Below are 23,214 nucleotides of genomic sequence, written 5' to 3' on the forward strand. Positions count from 1 at the left end.
CAAGACTTATTAATAATTTTTGAGTTATGTTAAAAATATCAAAAAAATTATCAAATATTTGACCAAATATAATACACTAGTGTTGTTTTACAAGATTTTATATGAGTAAGAAATTCTCATTTGTATAAGACATAATCAAATACTCAGTTGAATTTTTAGGGCTTCCGCATTTTTGATAATTTTTCCTACTCCTGATCCAACACGTTCCACGTGTCACGATTCTATCAATCACGCGGCTAAAGCGTACGCAACGGTCTTTCTCAGCCGGCCTTTTTACTTTACCTTTTGGCGCGTTCTCTCTCTCCTCAACGTCTCTCTTCTTTTTCTTGTGCATTTCTCTTCAATTTCAGATCCGTTATCAACGGTTCTATTTCTCTCTCTCACCAAATTTTAAATTCAAAACAATTTTTTTCCTTCTAAAATAACTATAATAAATTACAAATTAAATGGTATAGCCATTTTAAACCGAATAATATTATATGTATTAATTAATATACTAATTAATATATCAATTGATAATGTTATATAATTTAAGATATCTTTACATTTATAATTTGTATAATGAGTAATCTTAATAATAATGTCATAATTACTATTAGTACACTAATTGGTACATGTAACACTACCGTTTTAAATAATTGATGTACTTTATGAAAAGTTTTTAATAAATCTAATAATATAAAAATTAATCACAAAATCAAAAGTCTCACCCATGTGATAGAATCGTGTGTTAATTATTGTGCATACAAAAAAAGAGAGAATTTTTTTTAAGGTCTCCGATATTAAAATTTTATAAGATAAAATATATATAATATGTTTATAATAGTTGGAATTCCTCAATATTTTCGTAGAGAAAAATCGATTTAGAAAAATTTCGGCCCGACTCAAAGCAATTTCAACCTTGACATAGAGGAATTTTGATTTTCATAGATAATTTTCTCTAATTTCACAAAGAAATTTCAAAATTTCTCTGGTATGATCATAAAAAAATTCTATCAAGGGACCTTAACTAATAAAAAAAATCTTAAATTTCTCCTATTACACAAAATTAGAAAGAAAACTAATTTTCTCTATAAAAAATAAAATAAAATAAGCAACAATTATTTTACTTGCTCATAATCAAACATAACTAGCTCATATGATAGGTCCATAAAAAAAATAGAACCCAATTTATGTAAGAAGGGTCTTTTGGAAAGTGGGTTATAATCCATTTTTCAGATTATAACCCACTTTCCTCTCTCACAAAAAGTTATTTATAATTAATTTTTAATCAAAAAGTTGATTATAACTATCTTTCTAAAATAACCTTTTGTTTGGTATAATTTATTGAAAGTTAAAATTTAATAATTAAAAAATAAAAATCACAAGCACTTATTTCCTAACTTTTAAATTAACTACAAAAATACTGTATTAAATAACCCCATGTACTCGAGAAATTATCCAATTTTTCAAGAACGTTGCTTTATTCCATTTACAAATTAACCCTTAATACTTTGATTCTTAAAAATTTAAAACAAAAGTGATGATCCCATAATTTAGACTAACATCTTAAGCACATCTTAGACTTATACCAAAATATTGTGGGATTGTTTGGAGAGTGACTTTTTTACTAACCAAAAAATCAAATCAAGTTATATCACTCCCTCTATTTGTTTACATATTTTTATAAAAAATTTAAAAAATAATTAAAATTATTATTTAACACGTCCTTTTATAAAAAATTAAAATAATCCATTCTCAAACCAACTGAATAATTTCTCATGTCCTGTTCTCTAATCATGGGTTCCTAATTTTTTATAACAAAAAAAAAAAATTACGGGAAAAAAAAGTACACACCACAGTGGAAAAACAGCAGGCCAACGGCCCACACCCAAATCGAATCACCCAAAAAACAACAACAACAACAACGCGTAGTTGAAAACCAACTAATAATTATATCTGCCTGTCATCTAATCCGATACGCGTCAATTTCACAGATCCAATCCAACCCAACTGCTCTCTACAACACTCTCTTAAAAACCCCTCTCAATCCCATCATCCAGATGCCATCTCTTTTCTCCTCTCTCTCTCTCTCTCTCTCTCTCTCTAAATTTCCTTATTTAGCACCACCACAATCTCCAATTTTTCCTCAACACCCACCACCACAAGTAACACAAATGCCATCCATTCTGTTAAGAATTTTCCATCTTTACAACCTCCTAAATACAGTCCTCCTCTATTTTGTCCCCAAAAAACTCAGATCATACCTTCCCACTTCTTGGTACCCCCAACCACCCAAAACCACCACCACCAACCCACCACCGCCGCAGCATTCTCCGTCGGATATCATCATCCTTCGGAGAATGGACGCCGACGAGCTCCGCCGCGTCTTCCAAATGTTCGACAAAAACGGCGACGGCCGAATCACCAAAAAGGAGCTCAACGAGTCGTTAGAGAACATGGGGATCTTCATCCCCGACTCGGAGCTCACTCACATGATCGAGAAAATCGACGTCAACGGAGATGGGTGTGTCGACATTGACGAGTTCGGAGCTCTGTACCAGTCGATAATGGACGAGAAAGACGAAGAAGAAGACATGAGAGAGGCGTTCAAGGTGTTTGATCAGAACGGTGATGGGTTCATCACGGTGGAGGAGTTGAGGTCGGTGTTGGCGGCGCTGGGGTTGAAGCAAGGACGGACGGTGGAGGATTGCCGGAGGATGATCATGAAGGTGGATGTAGATGGAGATGGAATGGTTAATTTTAATGAGTTTAAACAAATGATGAGAGGTGGTGGCTTTGCTGCTTTGGCTTGATGATGAACACACAAAAAAAAAAAAAATACAAAAAGAAATTCTAATTCCGTATTTTTTTTTTTCGCCCTCTCACTCGAATTAATTAATTCATTGGATTGTAAATATTTTCCCGAGAAAAAAAAAGTACTCATTTTGGTCGTGGATTAGAGTTTGGAAAAAAAATGAAATGTGTAAAGCAGATTTAATTTAGAAATCTACGCTACACACTTAATTTTTTTTTAATAATTTGCGAGTACATCCTTAAATGTTGTGGGATTGTCATTTTGGTTTCGACATTTGTTAAATTATTTTAACAAAATGTTGGAAATTTGAATGGAGAGGGATGAATGTAGTGAGGCCCCAGTTGAGATGATTGTAGGGAAGGAAGGGAGGGTGGGTTAGGAAGGAACAACAACTTAGTAGCAAAGGCATGCATGGGGATGTTTTGTTGTTATTGTTTGTCTAGTATGTATGAATGAGATTTGAAATATTTCAGCTTTGTGAAAGTGGATTGTTTTGTTCCTCCCATATATCTGTTTTTCACAATGCAATGGTTATGTTTAGAATTTGCAATGTTATGAAGCAATTCTGATTTTTATCCTTTTGTATCATATAAAAAGTTTAGGGTTATTATACATTTTTATTACACACATTTTTTCTGTTTTCCATAACATAATGCAATGATTATGTTTAGCATTTACAATGCTATGTATCAATTTTGATTTTTATATGATTGTATCATATAAAAAGTTAAAATTATTATATATTTTTATTACACACATTTTTATGTAAAATGTTTAATTTTTTAAGTTTCTTAATAGATGTGTTATTAATGAAACTCACTTATTTAGAATTTTTGAATTATAGTATAATTTTGAATTTCATTTATGCATCAAAATCATGATATTGAATTTCATGGAGTCTAGCAATTCAATTAGCTTCTGCTTATAATGGATCTTCCCTCCCATTTCTATCTCACTTTGTGTAGCAATTTTAAATGATAAACCTATTTTTTATTTTTTCGCACTCGCATTGCTTGCACAATAATGTTGGAGGATTGAAAAACTCTATTAGGTTGGTTTGGAAAGTGGGTTGATTTTTTGACTTTTTGATTTTTTTGACTATTTTAACTTGGGCTAAAAAGCTTGGTTTGGGAAGGACTTTTTGGCTTTTTTTTATTTTTTTTTGTGAGAGAATAGTGTAATGATTATGGGTTAGATGTAATATTTTATTTTTTGTGACTAAAATAGCTATTTTATCTTTTGTGGCTAAAATAGTCAAAAAAACCCACTTTAGCTCTTCCCAAACGGACCCTTAATGAGCTACAAAAAGCGATGGCAAATACAATGGGTCTCGTATGATTGTCATTCAGTATATTTAGTTTTAATTTTCTGAATTTATTTTTTTTAATTTAATTTTTAATTTTCTTATTTTTTTTATTTTTAGTAAATATTTTTAAAATCTTAAGCATTTTTATTTATTTTTTTAGATGCACCTTATTTAGATATATCTAAAAAGTAAAATTTTTGTAAAAGAATATTTTAAAAAATTAATAAATACACAAAAATATGAAAAATGTATTGAATTCTGATTTTTTTTTTTTTTTTGTATTTTTAATATTTAGTGAATTTTCTAAATATTTTTTTTTACAAATATTTTACTTTTTAAGTGCATTTATGTTAGGTATATCTAAAAATTTTAAAAATTACTTAGAAAAATAAAAAAATTCAGTGAAAATAAAAAAATACGAAAATTAAAAAAAATTAATTTTTTAAAATATGAATCCTAAAAATTTAGACCAAACAAACTGAATATAGTATTCAACAACTATAAATGTGTGGCATAATATAATAAACAAAATTTGATATAGAGATGGTTCTTCTAGCATTATTATTGCTCCTACATAACGTTGCGGTAATCATATTTTTTTACCACATGATTGGACATACTTACATTTGTTAAATACAACAGATCTCATATAATTGGGATGATCTCATTCCATATAAACCAGAAAGCCACCAACTAGCAATAACCTAAACCCCAATATACATGTTATAAGCTCACTCCGTATCAACCAATTGCATTTTAGGAAGACACTAACTAGCAATACCCTTACATAGTGAGTAGATTGAAATAGAATGGTTAAGCAATAGTCACTATATACAATCATGACCTCAGCAAGCAAACTTCAAAAAACAAAAAAATTATTTTTTCTTCACAATCAATAGGAGAGGAATAAGAGAAAGAGAAGTTGGTAGTAAAAATATTCGAACTTAGACATTATACGTGATAAGAGAACATCATATCCACTAGGCTAACCTTTGATTTTCAAGAAACTAATCTTTATAAACGAAAATGGTTTTAACACAATAAAATGAAAGCATTGTCTAGCTCTCTCACATGAACAATACAACAGAGGACTCTTACAAATTAGCATGACAGACTTCAATGGCCCTTTTTATTTCTAGCCATCTCTGATTGACTCAAAAAAACAAAGAAAAAGTCTAAAAAAAGAAGACCATCAGCAAAGTCAAGAATACGTGCCTTGAAACCTAAAAAGCGGCAGCAAAGAAAAGGGGCCGAGGGTCAAGGGAAGATTTGAGTAATGGTAGTATAGAGAAGCGGCAGGAAGTAGTCATTCATCTCCGTCAGTCTCCTCTGATTGTTCCTCGATTTCTTTTATGCTCTGGACTATGACAGCAACTTTGTGAGATACATGTTCTGTGAGGGAAGATTTGAGTAATGGTAGTATAGAGAAGCCACAGGAAGTAGTCATTCATCCGCGTCTGACTCCTCTGATTTTTCCTCGATTTCTTTTATGCTCTGGACTATATCAGCAACTTTGTTAGATATGTGTTCTGTGTGTTTCTCCAAATCTTTCAGAATCATATTTAGCTGTTCTTCATAGACAGCACACCGTCGTTTACATTTCTGCCTCTCATTGTACAGTTCTAGTGACAATTCACGGATCCTCTTATCCTTCTCATCCTACAAGAAGTAAATAAACGAGCCAGAATATGTACCAAAAGGGATCAATTACATGATAATAAACGTTGGATATAAGATGGAAATCAAAAAAATAGTAAAATACCTATCACTATCTGATTTTTCCATACTGATTAAACCTTTTGCCAAGCAGTAGAAGTACAATTTTGATTTAAATTAGGCACTTAACATTTCAATAAATTTGATTGGCAGATAACAAATTGACGTCAGTGATAAGCATTTTTAGTTCAATATATAATATGTAAACCATTTTTAGTTCTCTAAGACCCTTTTTTTATTTTTTATTTTAAAGCATCCAAAGTATTATTATTATTTTTATTAATAATCAAAACATACCTCACTCACTAAATGCTTAACAGATCCCCTCCATGGAACTTTTCCTGGACTCATTAGCTTATGGCTGTGCTCTTTGATAAATTTGGTGATAACCCACTTTACTCCATCTCTTAGAGCTAGCCTCATCATTGCTTGACATCCTTCTCTAGTAACTGGGGGAGGAGGAAGGACCCTATCTTTTCGGTAGACATACTTCTTTGCACGAAATCCTTCTTTTGAACAAACAAAATCCTGCCCAATAACCTGATTATTCACTCGTGAACGACGATTATGATGAATACGTATGGTGAAACCAATGTTCCTACCATAGGTAACATAAAACTCTCTAGCTTCATCTCTTGAGTTGAACTCCATGCCTACATATGGTTCCAGAGCTTCCACATTTGAAGACAGTTCCTCGGCCGATTGTTCTGCCATATTGTCATCTTCACCCACACAAAAATCCAAATTATTTGGATGCTCTTTTTCTATCCTTTCATGTTCTCCATAGCTTTCAAATTGTAAATCTAAGTCACTTTCATCTGAATCAAATCCATTACTAGATGCATTTTCCATTGAGCTCCTATAGCACAAAGTACAAGAATTATTCTACATCCACACCAAATAAAAGAAATGACACACTAGAAAATGCTAAAGCCAAGTACACTCAATGCAAAACCTCAAAAACCAATTATTATTTCGGTTATCGAAAGTAAGATAAATTGTGTCTTGTATGAACAAATTTTCTTAGGCTGTGTTTGGTTTGAGGATTTGATGAGAGAAATTGAAAGAAAAAAGGAAATAGAAAGAAAAGAAGAAAGAATTGATAAGATTCAAATTCCAAGTTATGTTTGGTTGAGTTGGGAAATGGAGAAATAAAATGCACAAGTAAACCTAAAAGATAAAAAATAGGATTGCATTTCTTTCTCACTTTCTTTTCCCTTGTGTTTTCCATTATTACCAAACGAAAAGTGAGATTGTATTCTTTTTTCCTTTCCATTTTTCTCACCAAATCCTCCAACCAAACACAGCCTTTGTGTTTTTCATCCATGTCTGCTAAGAGTCATGTCTCAATTTTAGGCATTAAAGTAAAGCTTTGATAAAATAATGGCACAAAAGGTATTTTTTATACTCCTTTTCTGCAAGCAATGTTATATTGCCTACTTCAAAACACAGACACTGCAATCTGGTATTGCGTAGGGCATAAAAGCATAATGTCAAGGGATTACACCTATAACATAACATAGAGACTCACAACCAATGGAAAATAATTAGAATAAAAACAATGATATTGATCCTAAAAAAAAAACACCTTTAAATTGTGGAACTCAAGAACCCGATACTTCGGGAGAGGCTAAGAAGCATGAACACAAATATGGATGCGGACACGAGACAGGGCGATTTCAAAAAAATGGAGACACGGACACAACGGAGGACACGACAATAAAATATGTTTTCATATATTTTTATTTACTATCTAGATTAATATTACATCCACAAACAATCAATATTAACAAAAAAAAAAAACTCTAATTCTATATATATATATTTTTTTTAAAAAAAAAAACTTTTAAATTAACACTTACAATTTATATATACTTTTATGGATAATCTATTAAGTATTTAAATCTAAGAAAAACATAATAAACATTCAATATTCATCAAAAGAACTAAAGAAAATGGGCGAAAAGACAACTTGGCATATCCCTAGTGTGTCCCCGATATGTCCTTTGAAAATAAATAAATTAAATAAGGGAAAACGAATTGTGGCGTGTCCCTGCCGTGTCCGTGTGTCCGACATGATACGGTACGTCACTTGTTTTGAAGTGTCGGTGCTTCATAGGGGAGAGGTATGGAGGAAGATGTTATATACCTTGGTTTGAGAGTGATACTTGGAATCTCTCAATTCTAGGTGCTACTTGGATGTGCCTCTTGTACACTTGATGACTTAAAAACAATAATACAATTACAAATCGGAAAAGAAAAAAGCAAAAATGAAAAATTAATGACTGGAGATTCGCTAACATTCTTTGGTCTCATTTGCAAAACTTTTGTGGCAGATACATAACAAATTGGACCTCGAAACACAATTATGCAGTCATTTATATAATTCAGAAATCCTCAAATCTTGCTTCATTCTCAAGATCCATATTAGCCTATTCAAGATAGACTATGCAGAAGCACCATGTCAACTCAAAGAGGGCAATGGCTCAACTGTACTCATTTCATGAACAGGAACATTGGTGTGAATGGAGGTCAAAAGTCAATATATTCTAACCAGCATAGTTAATGTGAAGTTGAGAGGCTCCAAAAGTACTAGGGGTTGTTTGGGGTGTCCTAAATAAGTGCAGTTTTTGTCTTTTTGGACTAAAAAGTTGAGGAAAAAAATATGGATGTTTTGATTAACTTTTTGACTTTTTATGAAAAAATGTGTATTAAAAAATTATATAAAGAAGTGTGTAGGAGAAGATGGTGTAGTACACAGTACGGAATTGGCAATCAGCCGGCTTGGTATTACATGGGAAAATATTGCCTCCTTTTCGGGCTTTGTTTGGATAGTGTTGTTCGGCCTATGGGGATCCACCACGGGTCCCTTTTTTCTAATCGAAACCGTTTAATATGTAGAACTCGCCGAGTACTATATGCTTGTAAAAAATCACTTTGATTGGATATCGATAACTATTTGATCGTGTTAGTTTTTTTGGTCAACTGTTAACTATAACACCATCCAAATTTGACACAAAACTGATGTGATCATGTAGTTAGCGATATCCAATAGACGTGATTTTTTACAAACGTACAGTACTAGACGAGTTCTACATCTTAACGGTTCGGATTATCAAAACGGGACCCATGGTGAGCCCCCACGGGCCTAACTTTACCATTCAAATTGATTGAATGTACCCATGCAATTTTTTTTCCCTTTCCTTTCAGTAAAGCTGGCCTGACGTGGCCTGACATGGCCTGACGTCACCTACATTGATCGAACAAAAAGTGGATTTGTATTTAATATTTATATATTAATTTTTTTTATATTTTTTTGATGAATAGTGATAACTTTTTAATTTTTTTGATAACTTTTTGGCTTTTTGACTTTTTTCCCACTTGCCAAACTTAGCCTAAGATTTTGTCAGATCAAATTATCATTTAGAAATTTTCAACAGGCAGACAACTATGGAAACAACAGAAAAAAGTACTTGTGTCGGACACCTGACACTTGGGTAAGGGTATGGAATGTATATCTAACATTTGTAGTTGGAAATTCACCCAACAAGCATATTTAGGGCATGTTTGTTCTGTTTATGCTTTCATTTTTCGATTCACACTATTTCTGAAAACTATTTTCGGGATTTTTTTTTAATTTTTTTATTTTAAAACAACCAACCTTTTAGGAAACACAAAAAAGTTGTTATGAAAACAATTTTCGCACAAAATTAAAACTATGGATTTTTCAAACTCTTCAATTCTTTTATTTTTTTATTTCTAGCAAACAATAAAAACAAACAAGAAGCAATGAAAATAGAGAAAATGAAAACACAACCAAACAGGTCCTTAGTAATTTGAGTTTAATATATAACTATGGAAGAAATGCTGAGTACCATTTTATAAAAGAGGTATATTAAGAAATATGAATATTTTGTTGTGTCTCCATCTCCTTCTTCGACATTGAAGTTAGATGAATTGAACACTTAAAGACACATACCAGCACCCATACCTAAGTCCATGTAACATGGATCCTATGACTATGCTATAGGGCTATTTAGCCTTTAGGGTTTATTAGGATTTTGCTCTCTATTACACTGTATAAACTATGTAATTAAGTTCTTTTTTCATGGCGTCAATACAATATGAATCTCTCACTCTCTCCGTATGTTGCATTGTCTTACAGCACCATGCGTTTTCAGAATATTTAAAAAATTAGAGCCACACAATCTTTAATACAAGGGAGCCCCTCCAGGGCTAGTGTAGAACAAGCATTTATCTTTTAGTTGCTTGGAATGCTGTACTTGAAGATGTGTTGGGTATAGTTGGTCCCTGTTCCTTTCGTTGTTTTTTTTGTGTGTGTGTGTGCGCACACGCGCGCATTGTTTTCCTTTCACCAATTAACAAAGAAAAGGAACACGCTACTCCTAGGAAAATGAATGCTAAATTCATACCATTTTCTATTGGTTAGTGTGTGAACTAGTTATTGTGCCACCATTCAGGTTAGCAATATAGCATCAATTAACAAACTATGCACAAGCCAAGAATATCAATGAATTAGGGTGAGTATTGACAAAGATGAATGCTGGCTTCAGAACAAACTATTCCCGATAACTAAAATTAATTATTTGTTCAATACTTCCTAAAGAATTATATAAAATAACATCACATTATTGCAACCATTAATTCAATTACATCAAAAAGCATTGTAGAACAACCAAGGTTTTAAAAAGCGGCCGCAACCGTTACGTAACGCCGTTACGTAACGGTTTTGGCAGTTACCGCCACCCGTTACGGCCGCTTTTGCAGTGTGATTGAGATTCACAGGTGTGTCGGCCGTAGTGGCTGCCGTAGCGGTCGTAACAGTGCTGTAACAGCTGTAACGGCCTGTTACGCACCGTTACGTAATGGTTTCAAATTGTTTCTTTCGAAAAAACACAAAAAAAAAAAACACTGAAAATGGGAGAAGAGGGATAGAGAGAAGAGGGAAGATAAAGAGAAAAATGGAGGAGCAAGAGATAGAGAGAGAGAAGAGGGAAGATGAAGAACATGTTATTGATTTGTTAAAACTGTAAGACCTATGCTCAAGGTTTTAAAAAGCGGCCGCAACCGTTACGTAACGCCGTTACGTAACGGTTTTGGCAGTTACCGCCACCCGTTACGGCCGCTTTTGCAGTGTGATTGAGATTCACAGGTGTGTCGGCCGTAGTGGCTGCCGTAGCGGTCGTAACAGTGCTGTAACAGCTGTAACGGCCTGTTACGCACCGTTACGTAATGGTTTCAAATTGTTTCTTTCGAAAAAACACAAAAAAAAAAAACACTGAAAATGGGAGAAGAGGGATAGAGAGAAGAGGGAAGATAAAGAGAAAAATGGAGGAGCAAGAGATAGAGAGAGAGAAGAGGGAAGATGAAGAACATGTTATTGATTTGTTAAAACTGTAAGACCTATGCTATTCTATTCAGCTGCTATCACTAAACCATTTTATTTGTGTGTGTCTATCTATATATTGCTTGAAAATAATAATAACAATAAGTGTGGTCATTATCTATTTGGCTTGGTTAAAATATATATATATATATATATATATATATATATATATATATTTAAGCTCTTATTTATTCTTTTACTTTTATCATTGTTTATCTTATATATAATAGTTAGTGATTGATTTTTTTTATATAATATAAAGTCATTAATTATTAAAATAAAATGTAAAAAACTCAGTTTATAGTTATTTAAATATATGAAATATATTGCATCATACTTAAAATTTACAAAAATTGATCAATATTTATTTTTAATCCAATAAATATGATCATGGAAAAAAAATATGCGTATCGGTAAGTTTTTTTTCAAATTGTGCAAAAAATAAAAAAATTCACGGTTCCGGTTACCGCAACCGTTACACTACGGCCTTTACACCCCGCAACCGCAACCGCATCACCGCCACCGTTACGGCGACCGCAACCGCTTTTCAGAACCTTGCCTATGCTATTCTATTCAGCTGCTATCACTAAACCATTTTATTTGTGTGTGTCTATCTATATATTGCTTGAAAATAATAATAACAATAAGTGTGGTCATTATCTATTTGGCTTGGTTAAAATATATATATATATATATATATATTTAAGCTCTTATTTATTCTTTTACTTTTATCATTGTTTATCTTATATATAATAGTTAGTGATTGATTTTTTTTATATAATATAAAGTCATTAATTATTAAAATAAAATGTAAAAAACTCAGTTTATAGTTATTTAAATATATGAAATATATTGCATCATACTTAAAATTTACAAAAATTGATCAATATTTATTTTTAATCCAATAAATATGATCATGGAAAAAAAATATGCGTATCGGTAAGTTTTTTTTCAAATTGTGCAAAAAATAAAAAAATTCACGGTTCCGGTTACCGCAACCGTTACACTACGGCCTTTACACCCCGCAACCGCAACCGCATCACCGCCACCGTTACGGCGACCGCAACCGCTTTTCAGAACCTTGAGAACAACCCATTCAAAATAAATGCATTTCTTTATTTCCCCAATTTTCTAACCAAAGAGAAATGCATTTCTTTTCTCCTCAAATCACCAGGACTGTAAGAGCCATTTTCAGTTTTCAGAGTACATAGTCCCATAGTTGGAAACTCTGCTTATTTAGCATAAATTGATCAAAACATCATTGTCTCAAATTTTTAACAAGAAATTACAAGGAAATCATATCTAAAGAGCTGAAAAAACAACAATTAAAAACAAAATCAACACAATTTTGGCACCTGAACAATTACCCACTATCAGAATTCTTCAATTCTTTTAACAAATCATGTGAAAATGCGCATATACACATGGGATTTGATGAGCTTACCCGTTAGCAAAACCGGAATACGAAACCAGAATCCAAATTCAAAAACCCAGATCGATCTCTGATTGTTTCATTTTGTGGGTTCGGAAAGAATGATTTTCGAGGGTTGGAGAGCGAGAGAGAGAGAGAAAGAGAATCGTCTTGTGAGAGTGATAAAGCTCGTCTTTCTTCAGCAACAACTGGAAGAACAATCACGCGCCTGAAATGGTCGTGGGATTTCGCCATGTAATTTCGGAGGTATTTTGTAAAAATAATTACAAATTAATGATAAATTTATGTATTAATAGTTAAAATTATAAATTATTTTAATAATATATAATAATTATTTTTTTAAAAACTCCAATAGACTGTAATTACCCTTTATTTATACGTAATAAATTCTCATTACATTATCTCAATCTTTGTACATTGTAAAGTTATTTTTAGTGATTAATATTTCGTTACTATTATGCTGTGTTTGGTTGACATATTTGGGAAGAGAAACGAAAAATATGTATAAAATTAGATAAAATATAAGTATAATCTATTTATATTTCACTTATATTTTTCTTTTCTATTTCTCAAATCTCCTAACCAAATACAGCGTTAGGATTTCATTCAATTTTAGTGCAAAAGAGAGTGACACAATTATAAAATTCACATCCCATCAAATAAATAAATAATAAATTAGGAAATTCACAAATAATTCTGTCATTCTATAAGACTATTATGATGCACGTTTCAGGAGGTTTGTTAACACAAAAATAAATTACATCTTGTTTTTTAATTTTTTTTTAAAATTTAAATTATGTTTTTTTAATTTTTTTACTTTTCCACAAGACAAATTTAAACACTAATTTTTTTTTTGAAAAAATTTCAAAAGCCAAAATAAACCAAAACAATCTATTGTTTTTGTCTTTTTTAGATTTTTTTTTATTCGTTTCATCGAGTAAAATTTAAAAGTTTAATTTTTTTTTACAAAATTAAAAATAAATCATTTATTTGATTGTCACATCAAGTAGAATTTAAAAGTCCAAATTTTTTTTACAAAATTAAAAAAAAAATGCTAAAAATGAAAATTAACCAACAAAAAATTTGAAAAAAAAAAAGAGGGGTAAATCCCAAACACCCAAGTTTCATAATAATGAAAAGAAAAAAAAAAGCCTAAAAAGGAACTCAACTCCTGGAGCTTTGTACATTGAAGTTCATTGTTAAATGGAACTTCTTTTTTCTTTTCTTTTTTTTTTAAATATTTATGAGGCACATTCAAGAACACTGGTTAAATAACTAAAGCAGCTGGTGTGGCTTAAACCTGGGCCGAATGCCCCGAAAATTGGTGCCCAACCACCAGGCTAACCGCTTGGCGATGTAAAAGAATTGGTTCCCAACTCAAAAATTGACTGGTTCACAAGTAGTTGTCAATGGAGTTGCAAACAAACGGCCCAAAGTAAACAAAAGAAGTGCAATCAATTATACAACATTAAGGAACAAGAGCTGCAGCTGATTCATTGATAGGAAGGCAAAGCAAATGGTTCAAAATGACACTTACATTATTCTAAGTCTAAATCATCTTGTTCTCCTTCAGATTCAAGTTCTCTCAGTTTATCAGAAACTACTTGCACATTCAATGATAGTCGCCGAGTGTGTTCCTCAACATATTTCAAAATCATCTGTAGCTGTTCTTGATATGCAGCAGATCTTTTTCTCTCACGATGTAGCTCTGTGGATAGTTCCCGGATCTTAAGATCTTTCTCATCCTGCAAAAGTATCATGATAAACATCAAAAGAAAAACAAGCAGATAAAACACTCGTAAGAAGTTAGTTATATGTTAAGAACAGAATCCCTATTGACATATTACTACACGTAGCCAAAACATGATGGGCGAAGGACGCAACGCCGTGTTTTCTCATTTTTTAATTAATATATATGGTTCTTGCTCTACAAAAATATTCAGATATTCACCTTTTGGTGACTAGCACAAATGTTCAAGAAGTATTGGAAGCCAAATCAAACCTAACCCTTTTAATACAACAATGTTGACAAATCTAAATCAGGTTTTTGCGATATTTATAAGCTTTGACCAGTTTCATTATCTTCGTCCTAATTTATTTAATTTTGATGATATATCCATTTATGCAGTCTTTGATTAATCTCTTTATCAGTTGGAAGGAAAATCTTTTTAATCCAAAAACTAACAAAAAGAATTCACAAAATGATATGGTTCAAAATTATGGTTCTTAATGGTGGTTTCTTGCTACGCATAGCAGACTAAAAACACACTACACAAGTTTAATTTCTAAAATATATCACTTGATTATAACTTAAAAAGTAATACAATCTATGCAGAGTAAGGATCACTCCATTGAAATATTAGTAACATACCTCACAGAATGCAATCCGATGCGATCTTCGTGGTGGGATTTTGCTAGGGTTGAGCTCATGATTATGCTCTTTGACAAAACCATATACAACCCACTTACCTTTATCCTTTGCAGCTATCCTCAACATTGCATTGCATCCCTCCCTGGTAGCTGGCCGCAACGGAAGGATTCTGTTTTCTCTCTTTGCATGTTTATCTGCACGGAAACCTTCTTTTGAACAAACAAACTCCCGGCCAATTACTGAGTTGTCTTTAAGTGATCGACGTGTGCGATTATTCCGTATGGTAAAGCCCACACACCGTCCATACATCTCATAGAATTCCCTAGCATCCTCAGCTGATTCAAATTCCATGCCAATAATTGGTTCTAGAGGTTCCAAACTTAGAGGCAAATTTTCAACAGATGGTTTCATGATATCGTCAGTTCCATTCAGATTATCTGATGGGTCATCTTCCACTGTTTCATGACTATCGAATGTTTCAGCTAACCAACGCCTATAGATTCTGTTTGAATTAAACCCTTGGCCAGGAGTGCTTGCCATTCTGAACCTACCAGAAGAAAAAAAATTCATAGTATCAATCAACATCCTGGAGTACTCTGGAGAAGTAGAAGCAATGCACTGCTTATTCTCCCTGCATCCTAAGCATTCAAAAGAAAGCAACAAAGGTACATATAACAGTATGTACTAGCTTTCAGCCATGTAATCCAACATGCAACACGCCGTCAATGTTAACTACAATAATATCAAATCTCATGAATTTAACTGGCAGCCAGAGCTCAATATTTTAAAATTTTGATCCAAATGTGCAACCTTGTGAGTAAACCCCTTTGCATCTACATTGAATTAAAAATGGCTCGGCTCTAATAATACCAGGAAGAAAGACTAGTCTTTGAAACATAAACCCAAAAAAGATTGATGATATTTGACAGTAGGAAGAAGAGCAATTTCAGAATTTCAGTTCTTTTGCATCCTAATATGAGAAAGATATTATAGGGCAGATGTCCCAGATTTACATACAAAGAAATACCTACAACATCTGGGTCTGAAGGCCTATGAAAAAATATTATTTTCTTTTGATATTTTACTAAATAAAAAATTACAATGGCAATTCTTTAATTAGAAAGGCACCAAGGCTGTGATATGTCCCAAAAGTTTAAGCAGATAGGAAATGGCATAGACTACTACTTGTGAATCTAAAAAAGGAGTCTTCCTATCAACCTCAAAAAAAATATGACTAAAGGCACACAAAAGAAACACAGTTAAATGTATAGTAAAGAGAAGAGGAAGAAGAGATACAATTACAATGTACAACTAATGAGAGACCACAAAATTATGGTTCTCTCCTTAGACTGATATGGAACAATGCAAATAAAGAAGAAGAAACCTTAGGCTTTGGCACCTATGAGGTCTACCTCAGGCACCAAACATAATAGAAATCCCAAAGATCTTTATTAATTTATTTCTAAGTCTCCAATCTGGTAGTTTTAGGATTCTTTAAATAGCCTCCAATCTTATCAAACAAAAGACATGACAATTCAAAACTAAAAATAATAATAATCCCAACTATCATCTTAATCAAATAAAAAAAAAAATGCAACCCATCTAAATGCCACCACAAGCAACATCTCCCACATCTCTCCCTTGATGCTATTATTTACTTGCCCATGCAACCTTATAAAAACCCAAGGGAAACCATCCTCCACATATTTGAACAAACAAGACACTGAAAATTCTCCTGCCTTACTCTTCTCCCTTTCTACCACCCTCTTATTCCACAACACCATCACATCCTTTCAATACCCTTAACTTGTAAATGCCTCCACTCAACAAACCATCCACCCCAAACACTCCCAACCATCTCATTACTCATATCTTCATTTTTTGTTTCTTGAAGACAAACTATGTGTGACCTCGAATCTCTAAGAAGAGATTTTACTACCACCCCTTTATATCTTGGATCCAAGCCCATCAAATTCCAATTAATAATTTTGCTTCTCATGATACAAACATCTAAGAAACTCTCCCCTTTGCCCACTTCCTTTCCCAACCTTATTTTTCCTAGTAAATAGAACATCCCCACCTAGCATCAATGGATTAAAAAGGCGCATCACCTCCTCCTCAAAGCCTCACAAGAAACCCCAATAAATTTGCTGAAGTCTCTCACCCTCTTTAGCACCCATGGTGAGACTTCATTAGGTTGCAACGTCTCCTTCTTAATTCACAAGTCTATAACTGTGGTCTGTGGATATATTTATCTGAGCCAAGCACTGCCACTAGAGTGCACCCCAAAGGGTCAAAGAGTTCTAATTTTGTTAAAAAGTTCAGATGTAGCTTCACGTGACTAGTTGTTCAATCAAGTGATTAATACAAGTTGGACATGATCAAAAGATTCAACAAAAAATTAGTACACTACTAGACATTGCAACTATGTTAAAAATTCACATATGCCTATGCATAATTGGATATTGATTAAGTAGTGGACCATGTGTTTTAGAATTTTTTTTCACAGATGTAGATGAGTCATACAGATTTTAGAAAAGATAAAATTTGATTATGAACCCATTTGTAAAGATAGCAAACATTTGAAATATTGACTATGAACCCATGTTACTTATGGACTAAAATTTGAAAGCTCTTATACTGCTCACTCTAGCCATTACTCTTACCGACGCAAGTAATGCTTGTTGATATCATTTAGAAAAGGGGAAAAGGCAAAGTCTTTTCACATTTCCAAACGACCCTCATTTCTTCAATTCAAACTTTTCCAAAATCTACTATAAATCTGTTTGGTTTGGTTTTTCAAAAACTGTTTTTAGATGGTTTTTCATTTAATTTTAATGATTTTTTTTTTTTTCATATTATAGTCAATTTTTTTGGGGTTCTTTCTAGATGTACTAATCAAGACGCATCTTACTTAAATATTTTTTAAAAAAATCACTAGAAACAAACAAAAAATTGAACAAAAATCTATGTGTATTTTTTTTCGGATTTTCGTTTGTTTCTGGTATTTTTTTGATATATATTTTAGTTAAAAAATTTTACTTTTTAATCCATCTAATCTTGATGTAAAAAACTAAAATATATATAATAAAAAAAAGGCTGTCCAAAAATAATTTCTGAAAATTAAAACCAAACAAAAGTTGGGTTTTCTTTTGTGGGAACTAATCTTAAATGGGTAGGATGTAAATGCATGAACCATCCCCAAAAACTAGTTTGCTTCTTCAAATATATCAAATTTGTTGCATTTTCATTAGTTGCTTGATTAAGATCATAACAAACCAGAATCAAGCAAGTAGAAGTAGATACAAATATAGAAGTATTAACATGAACTTCTTTTTTTCACAAATCAATCTTCAACTGTTGACATAAAACAAGAACAGTATTGAAAAAATAAATAAATAAATAAAAATTTGTTGTGTGAATCTTCAGCTTGAGGCGATGGAATTCAGTTAAAAGACATACGAGATAGAGAGCGCAAACCTGAGGAATTGAAGGAAATGTACATACAGAATTGTATGTTACGGAGTTCCTTCAACTTTTGGACTTAGGGAGCATTGACGACGATGAGAGAGAGCCCTAACCGGAGGAATCGCGGTAATTGTATATATATGTAACTGTACCACTGGCGGGGTGAAAAGAAAACAAATTATTGTACTGAAAAAGAAAATTCTACTATCTCATATATAAATGGTAAATAATAGGGAAATTTATTAAGAAATGATATTTCCAGTATTTGTATTTGAATTAGTCAATAATATATTTTTGTATTTTACTAAATTTTATTATTTAATATTTGATTCATAAAATTTTAATTCTTATATTTAAGACATTTTATGAATAATTTTACACATACAAATATTTATTGACTTATTAAAAATTTGACAATGTGAATATTCATATTTGACAGTGTTAATATTCACATTGACAATATAAATGTTCACAACATAAAACATTTCATATTGTCAATATGAATATTAATGTGTATTACATCCTATCACTATTAGAAATATTTTAATAATTATATCACTCATCGAACTTATTAGTATATAAAAATAATAATTTAAATTAAATAAAACATAAGTAGGTAAAGAGGCATTTATGAATAAATGCCTCTAAATAATAACAAAAATTATGTAGTATAATAATATGTTTTTATTATTAAAACATCTATAAAATAATCATAAATAAATTATTTACAAATATTTTTATGTTAAAATGGTTTAGTTGTGGTTTGGTTCCTTTAAAAAAAAAAAAAAAAAAGAGCATAATTTGGAAGAAAATCGTATTATTTGCTCTCTTTTTTATTTTTAAATGGTAGCATTGGGTCTACATGGACTGGAACTCTTTTTTGTGTTTTTTTTAAGGTCTTTGATATTAAGATTTTATAGCATAAAAGACATTTAAGATATTCATGATATTTATGGTCCCTCAATCTGATCTAGAGAAATTTCACCCAGAGAATTTCTCTAGGCTTACCAGATAAATTCCATCCAACCCAGATAAATTTCCCTGACCTTCTCTTTTTTCCAGATAAATACCATGCTGCTTCTTTAATTTTCTCTACCAGGTTACTTATTTGATTTTCTCTGCCATGTTACTTCTTTAATTTTCTCTGCGAAGTTGCTTCTTTGATTTTCTCTGCCATGTTACTTCTTTAATTTTTTCTATCATGTTGCTTCTTTAATTTTCTCTACTAGGTTGCTTCTTTGATTTTCTCTACCATGGTGTTTCTTTAATTTTCTTTGTCAGGTTGCTTCTTTGATTTTCTCTGCCATGTAACTTCTTTAATTTTCTCTACCATGTTGCTTTTTTAATTTTCTCCGCCATGTTTCTTCTTTAATTTTATCTGCTAGGTTGCTTCTTTGATTTTCTCTACCATGCTGCTTCTTTAATTTTCTTTGCCAGGTTGCTTCTTTGATTTTCTCTGCTATGTTGCTTCTTCAATTTTCTCTGCCAGGTTACTTCTTTGATTTTCTCTGCCATGTTGCTTCTTTAATTTTCTCTGTCATGTTACTCTTTAATTTTCTCTGCCATGTTGCTTCTTTGATTTTCTCTACCATGTTACTTCTTTAATTTTCTTTGCCATACTGCTTCTTTAATTTTTCCTGTCATGCTGCTTCTTTGATTTTCTTTGGAGGAGCATTTGTTACCCAAAAAGCAACCTAAGAGGGGAGTGAATTAGGTTTCTACAAATTAAAATTGATAATACCTCAATAAAATTAACTACTAGTACAACAAATTATGACTAGCACAATAGATAAATATAATTAATGAAATAAAAATAATTAAAATAAGTATCTTAACAACTACGTCAGTTAATGATTTTAGCACAGTAAAAATGTGAAATATAGCTATGGCAATTTAAAATAAAATAAAGAGATAAGAAAGAGAGAGACAAACAAATTTATAGTGGTTCGGTTTCAACTCGGCCTACGTTCACTCCTTAAGCTTCACTTGAGATTTTTCACTATCTTCTAGTTTCACAAGGGTGCTAGCAACCTTTTTACAAATGGAGCAATCCTCCACGGATTTTACACAGACTTCACAAGTCTAAACTCTTACAAATCTTAAGTGATTCACAATCACTTTCAAGATTTCAAGAACACAATGTTTGTAACACTTTTACAAGATGAAATAATATTTTTGCTTTCAAAGAAAGCTTACAATAAATATTTCTCAAAGATAGATATATAAAATGAAGTTTTGATTTTTCTGTAAATCTCACACAGGAGAGATAGGCTTAAAGCTATAAGGCTCAGTGTATAATTTCTGAGAAAAGATGTGAGTGATTATAGATCAAAGAATATTGTAAGGTTTTTTGTTTGTAATTTGTTTACATTAGAGGCTTTGGTATATATAATGAAAATTATAGCCGTTTATAGCCGTTGTAGTCATTTGAATTTATAGTTGTTGTACTTCCATCATTACCAATTTGAATATCTTCCACTCCATCATTATAAATTTGAATATCATCCACTTGAACCTTTTGAACCTTTTGGCCTTTTGAACCTTTATAGCCGTTTATAATCGTTGTACTTTCATCATTACTAATTCGAATATCTTCCACTTGAACCTTTTGAACCTTTTGGCCTGCTGTTGTGCTAGGCTGTTTGAACATTTGTTTTTGGCTGTTTGAACTCCTGATTTAATCAAATATTAAATACATTCTAACAACATTTAAGATAAAGATTTAGGTGAAAAATAATAGGATAAAATAAATTTTGATTCTATTTTTCTCTTTCAAATAAATCATCAAAATAAATTTTGATTAAAATATAATTAAATAAATTATCAAAATAAATTTTGGATTCTATTTTTCTCTTTCAAATAAATTAAAACATAATTAAATAAATCATCAAAATAAATAAGTCTAACAACATTTGATCCAAAACAGACATATATAAACACACATCATAATTACACATGGCAGAGCAACATAATCATAGAGATACACAAGGATGTTTTCAAATTCAACATCTACACCACCCATTAAGCTCATCACTTGCTTCCCTGAACTATGATGCACAGGTGATTGACTCATTTATTTGGCCAAACACAGCAAAACAAATAATTGAGTGACCAAGATAAACTTAGAATTGATAGGGAAAAAATATTTATTATTTTCAAATAAGCATAGTAGCTTAAGTTAAAATTAGAAAAATTCAACTTATGTGTATCATTTTCAATTATGTGTTTGTGAATATGCCTTAATTGCGTCCTTCAAAATAACATCCTTCACAAACCCACCAAAAAGCTACCTTTTTGTATCAATAATTTAATGAAACAGCTCAAGATGAACAAACAAGCAAAAAGAAGAGAAAAATAGCTCATTCAATGTTTCAATTTCAACACAAACATTGTTGTGCCTAAAAAGAAATAGATCAATCTAGAAAAACACATGAATAGAAATAGAAATAGAAAGAGAATTGGAGAAAGTGACTGTGAGAAATACTGGAGTGAGCACCGGATCTACAATAACCGCAAGAGCTTCTACGATGGCCAACATCAACAACAAAGCTTTCGCTCTCTGTTGGTTCCACTGCTACCGCTGCTGCTGCTAGCCTCGCTTCTCTATCGATCGATCTAGAAAATTTCTTTGGATTTCTCTGGACTTTCCAGAGAATATTTATGCTTGAATATGAGTTTGTCACTGACGTAGTCCATACCAAAGCAAATAAAGTTTTTAATCAAATTTGAGTCAACTTTCAGGTTCTCACACTTTTCAAGTGTGTGTTTTCCAAGACAACCTTTCGATTCATTTCAAATTGGTAGAGTCAGAGTGATAATTAAAAAAATTGTTGTTGATTTTGATTCATATTGGGAGAGTGATAACTATTACAATACCTAAGCTTTGATTTCTAATCAACTCTCTAAAGCTCCACTATGATAGCCAACACCTTGTCTCCCTCTCTCTATATCTACATATACATGTATATATCTTCGTGAATTTCTAGGGCTTGTTTGACTATTGGTGTTGCCAATGGAAATTGATATTCAAAGCCTCTTGGACTACGATCTCAACTCTAAACCACCATTCATAAACGGCTCTGTTTCTGATAAATGGTGTCGTCGTTCACTTCCACCGTTGGGTTGTCTTCTCGTCGCGGTACACTTTGATTTCGATATCGATGAAATCGTACATGGATAAGGATGCTTTGAGCTTCACTTGACGGAGGAGAGAGAGTTGGAGAAGATGACGACGATGATAAACTCTGACGAAATCTAGAGCGGCCATTGAAGGGAGTGAAGTGAGGTTTGGATTTAGAGAGAGAGAGAGAGTTGAAATAAGAAAGACAGAGAGAGAAAGAAGTTTGATTTGAGAGTGTCAAATTGAGGGATTTTAGATATCATAAAATAATATTGTGGATCTTATACACTATTAAAAGTGAGAGAGGGACTTTAGACTAACTTTTTCTTTTTTTTTAGATGGTAATACTGCTAAAAACAAAGGAAACAAAGGCATGTTTTAGAGGGTTAACAGTTAATTTTTTTTTTAATTTTTTTAAAACTATATTTAATGTGTTGTTTCAGTTTTTTAAAAATTGAATTTTTTGTTTTTCTTATTTTTTTATTTTTAGTAAATATTTTTAAAATTTTGAGTTTTTTTTTTTTTTTTTTTACTTTTTTAGATGTACCTTACTTAGATATATTTAAATAGTAAAATATTTGTGAAAAAATATTTTAA

At 31.7% G+C, this 23,214-nt stretch overlaps 3 protein-coding genes across 3 annotated transcripts; 1 reads left to right on the forward strand and 2 right to left on the reverse strand.

Moving 5' to 3' along the window:
- The first annotated feature begins 1,907 nt into the window (after positions 1-1,907).
- LOC114319957 (Calcium-binding EF-hand family protein) lies at positions 1,908-3,280 on the forward strand. Its single transcript, XM_028267035.2, has one exon. It carries the CDS (start codon positions 2,043-2,045, stop codon positions 2,793-2,795), a length of 753 nt encoding a protein of 250 aa, XP_028122836.2. The 5' UTR covers positions 1,908-2,042; the 3' UTR covers positions 2,796-3,280.
- A 1,814-nt stretch (positions 3,281-5,094) lies between these two features.
- LOC114319958 (protein FAR1-RELATED SEQUENCE 5) lies at positions 5,095-12,916 on the reverse strand. The gene is made up of 3 exons (XM_028267036.2): positions 12,671-12,916; positions 6,117-6,678; positions 5,095-5,762 (listed from the first exon to the last, which is right to left on the reverse strand). The coding sequence occupies exons 2-3, from the start codon at positions 6,669-6,671 to the stop codon at positions 5,547-5,549; spliced, it is 771 nt and encodes a 256-aa protein (XP_028122837.2). The 5' UTR covers positions 6,672-6,678; positions 12,671-12,916; the 3' UTR covers positions 5,095-5,546.
- Positions 12,917-14,126: 1,210 nt separating this feature from the next.
- Positions 14,127-18,694, reverse strand: LOC114319959 (protein FAR1-RELATED SEQUENCE 5). The gene is made up of 3 exons (XM_028267037.2): positions 18,510-18,694; positions 15,030-15,576; positions 14,127-14,403 (listed from the first exon to the last, which is right to left on the reverse strand). Exons 2-3 carry the CDS (start codon positions 15,567-15,569, stop codon positions 14,197-14,199), a joined length of 747 nt encoding a protein of 248 aa, XP_028122838.1. The 5' UTR covers positions 15,570-15,576; positions 18,510-18,694; the 3' UTR covers positions 14,127-14,196.
- Positions 18,695-23,214: the final 4,520 nt, after the last annotated feature.

The sequence above is a fragment of the Camellia sinensis genome, chromosome 6, assembly GCF_055761805.1.
Source record: "Camellia sinensis isolate YWXY chromosome 6, ASM5576180v1, whole genome shotgun sequence".
Classification (NCBI taxonomy): Eukaryota; Viridiplantae; Streptophyta; class Magnoliopsida; order Ericales; family Theaceae; genus Camellia; species Camellia sinensis.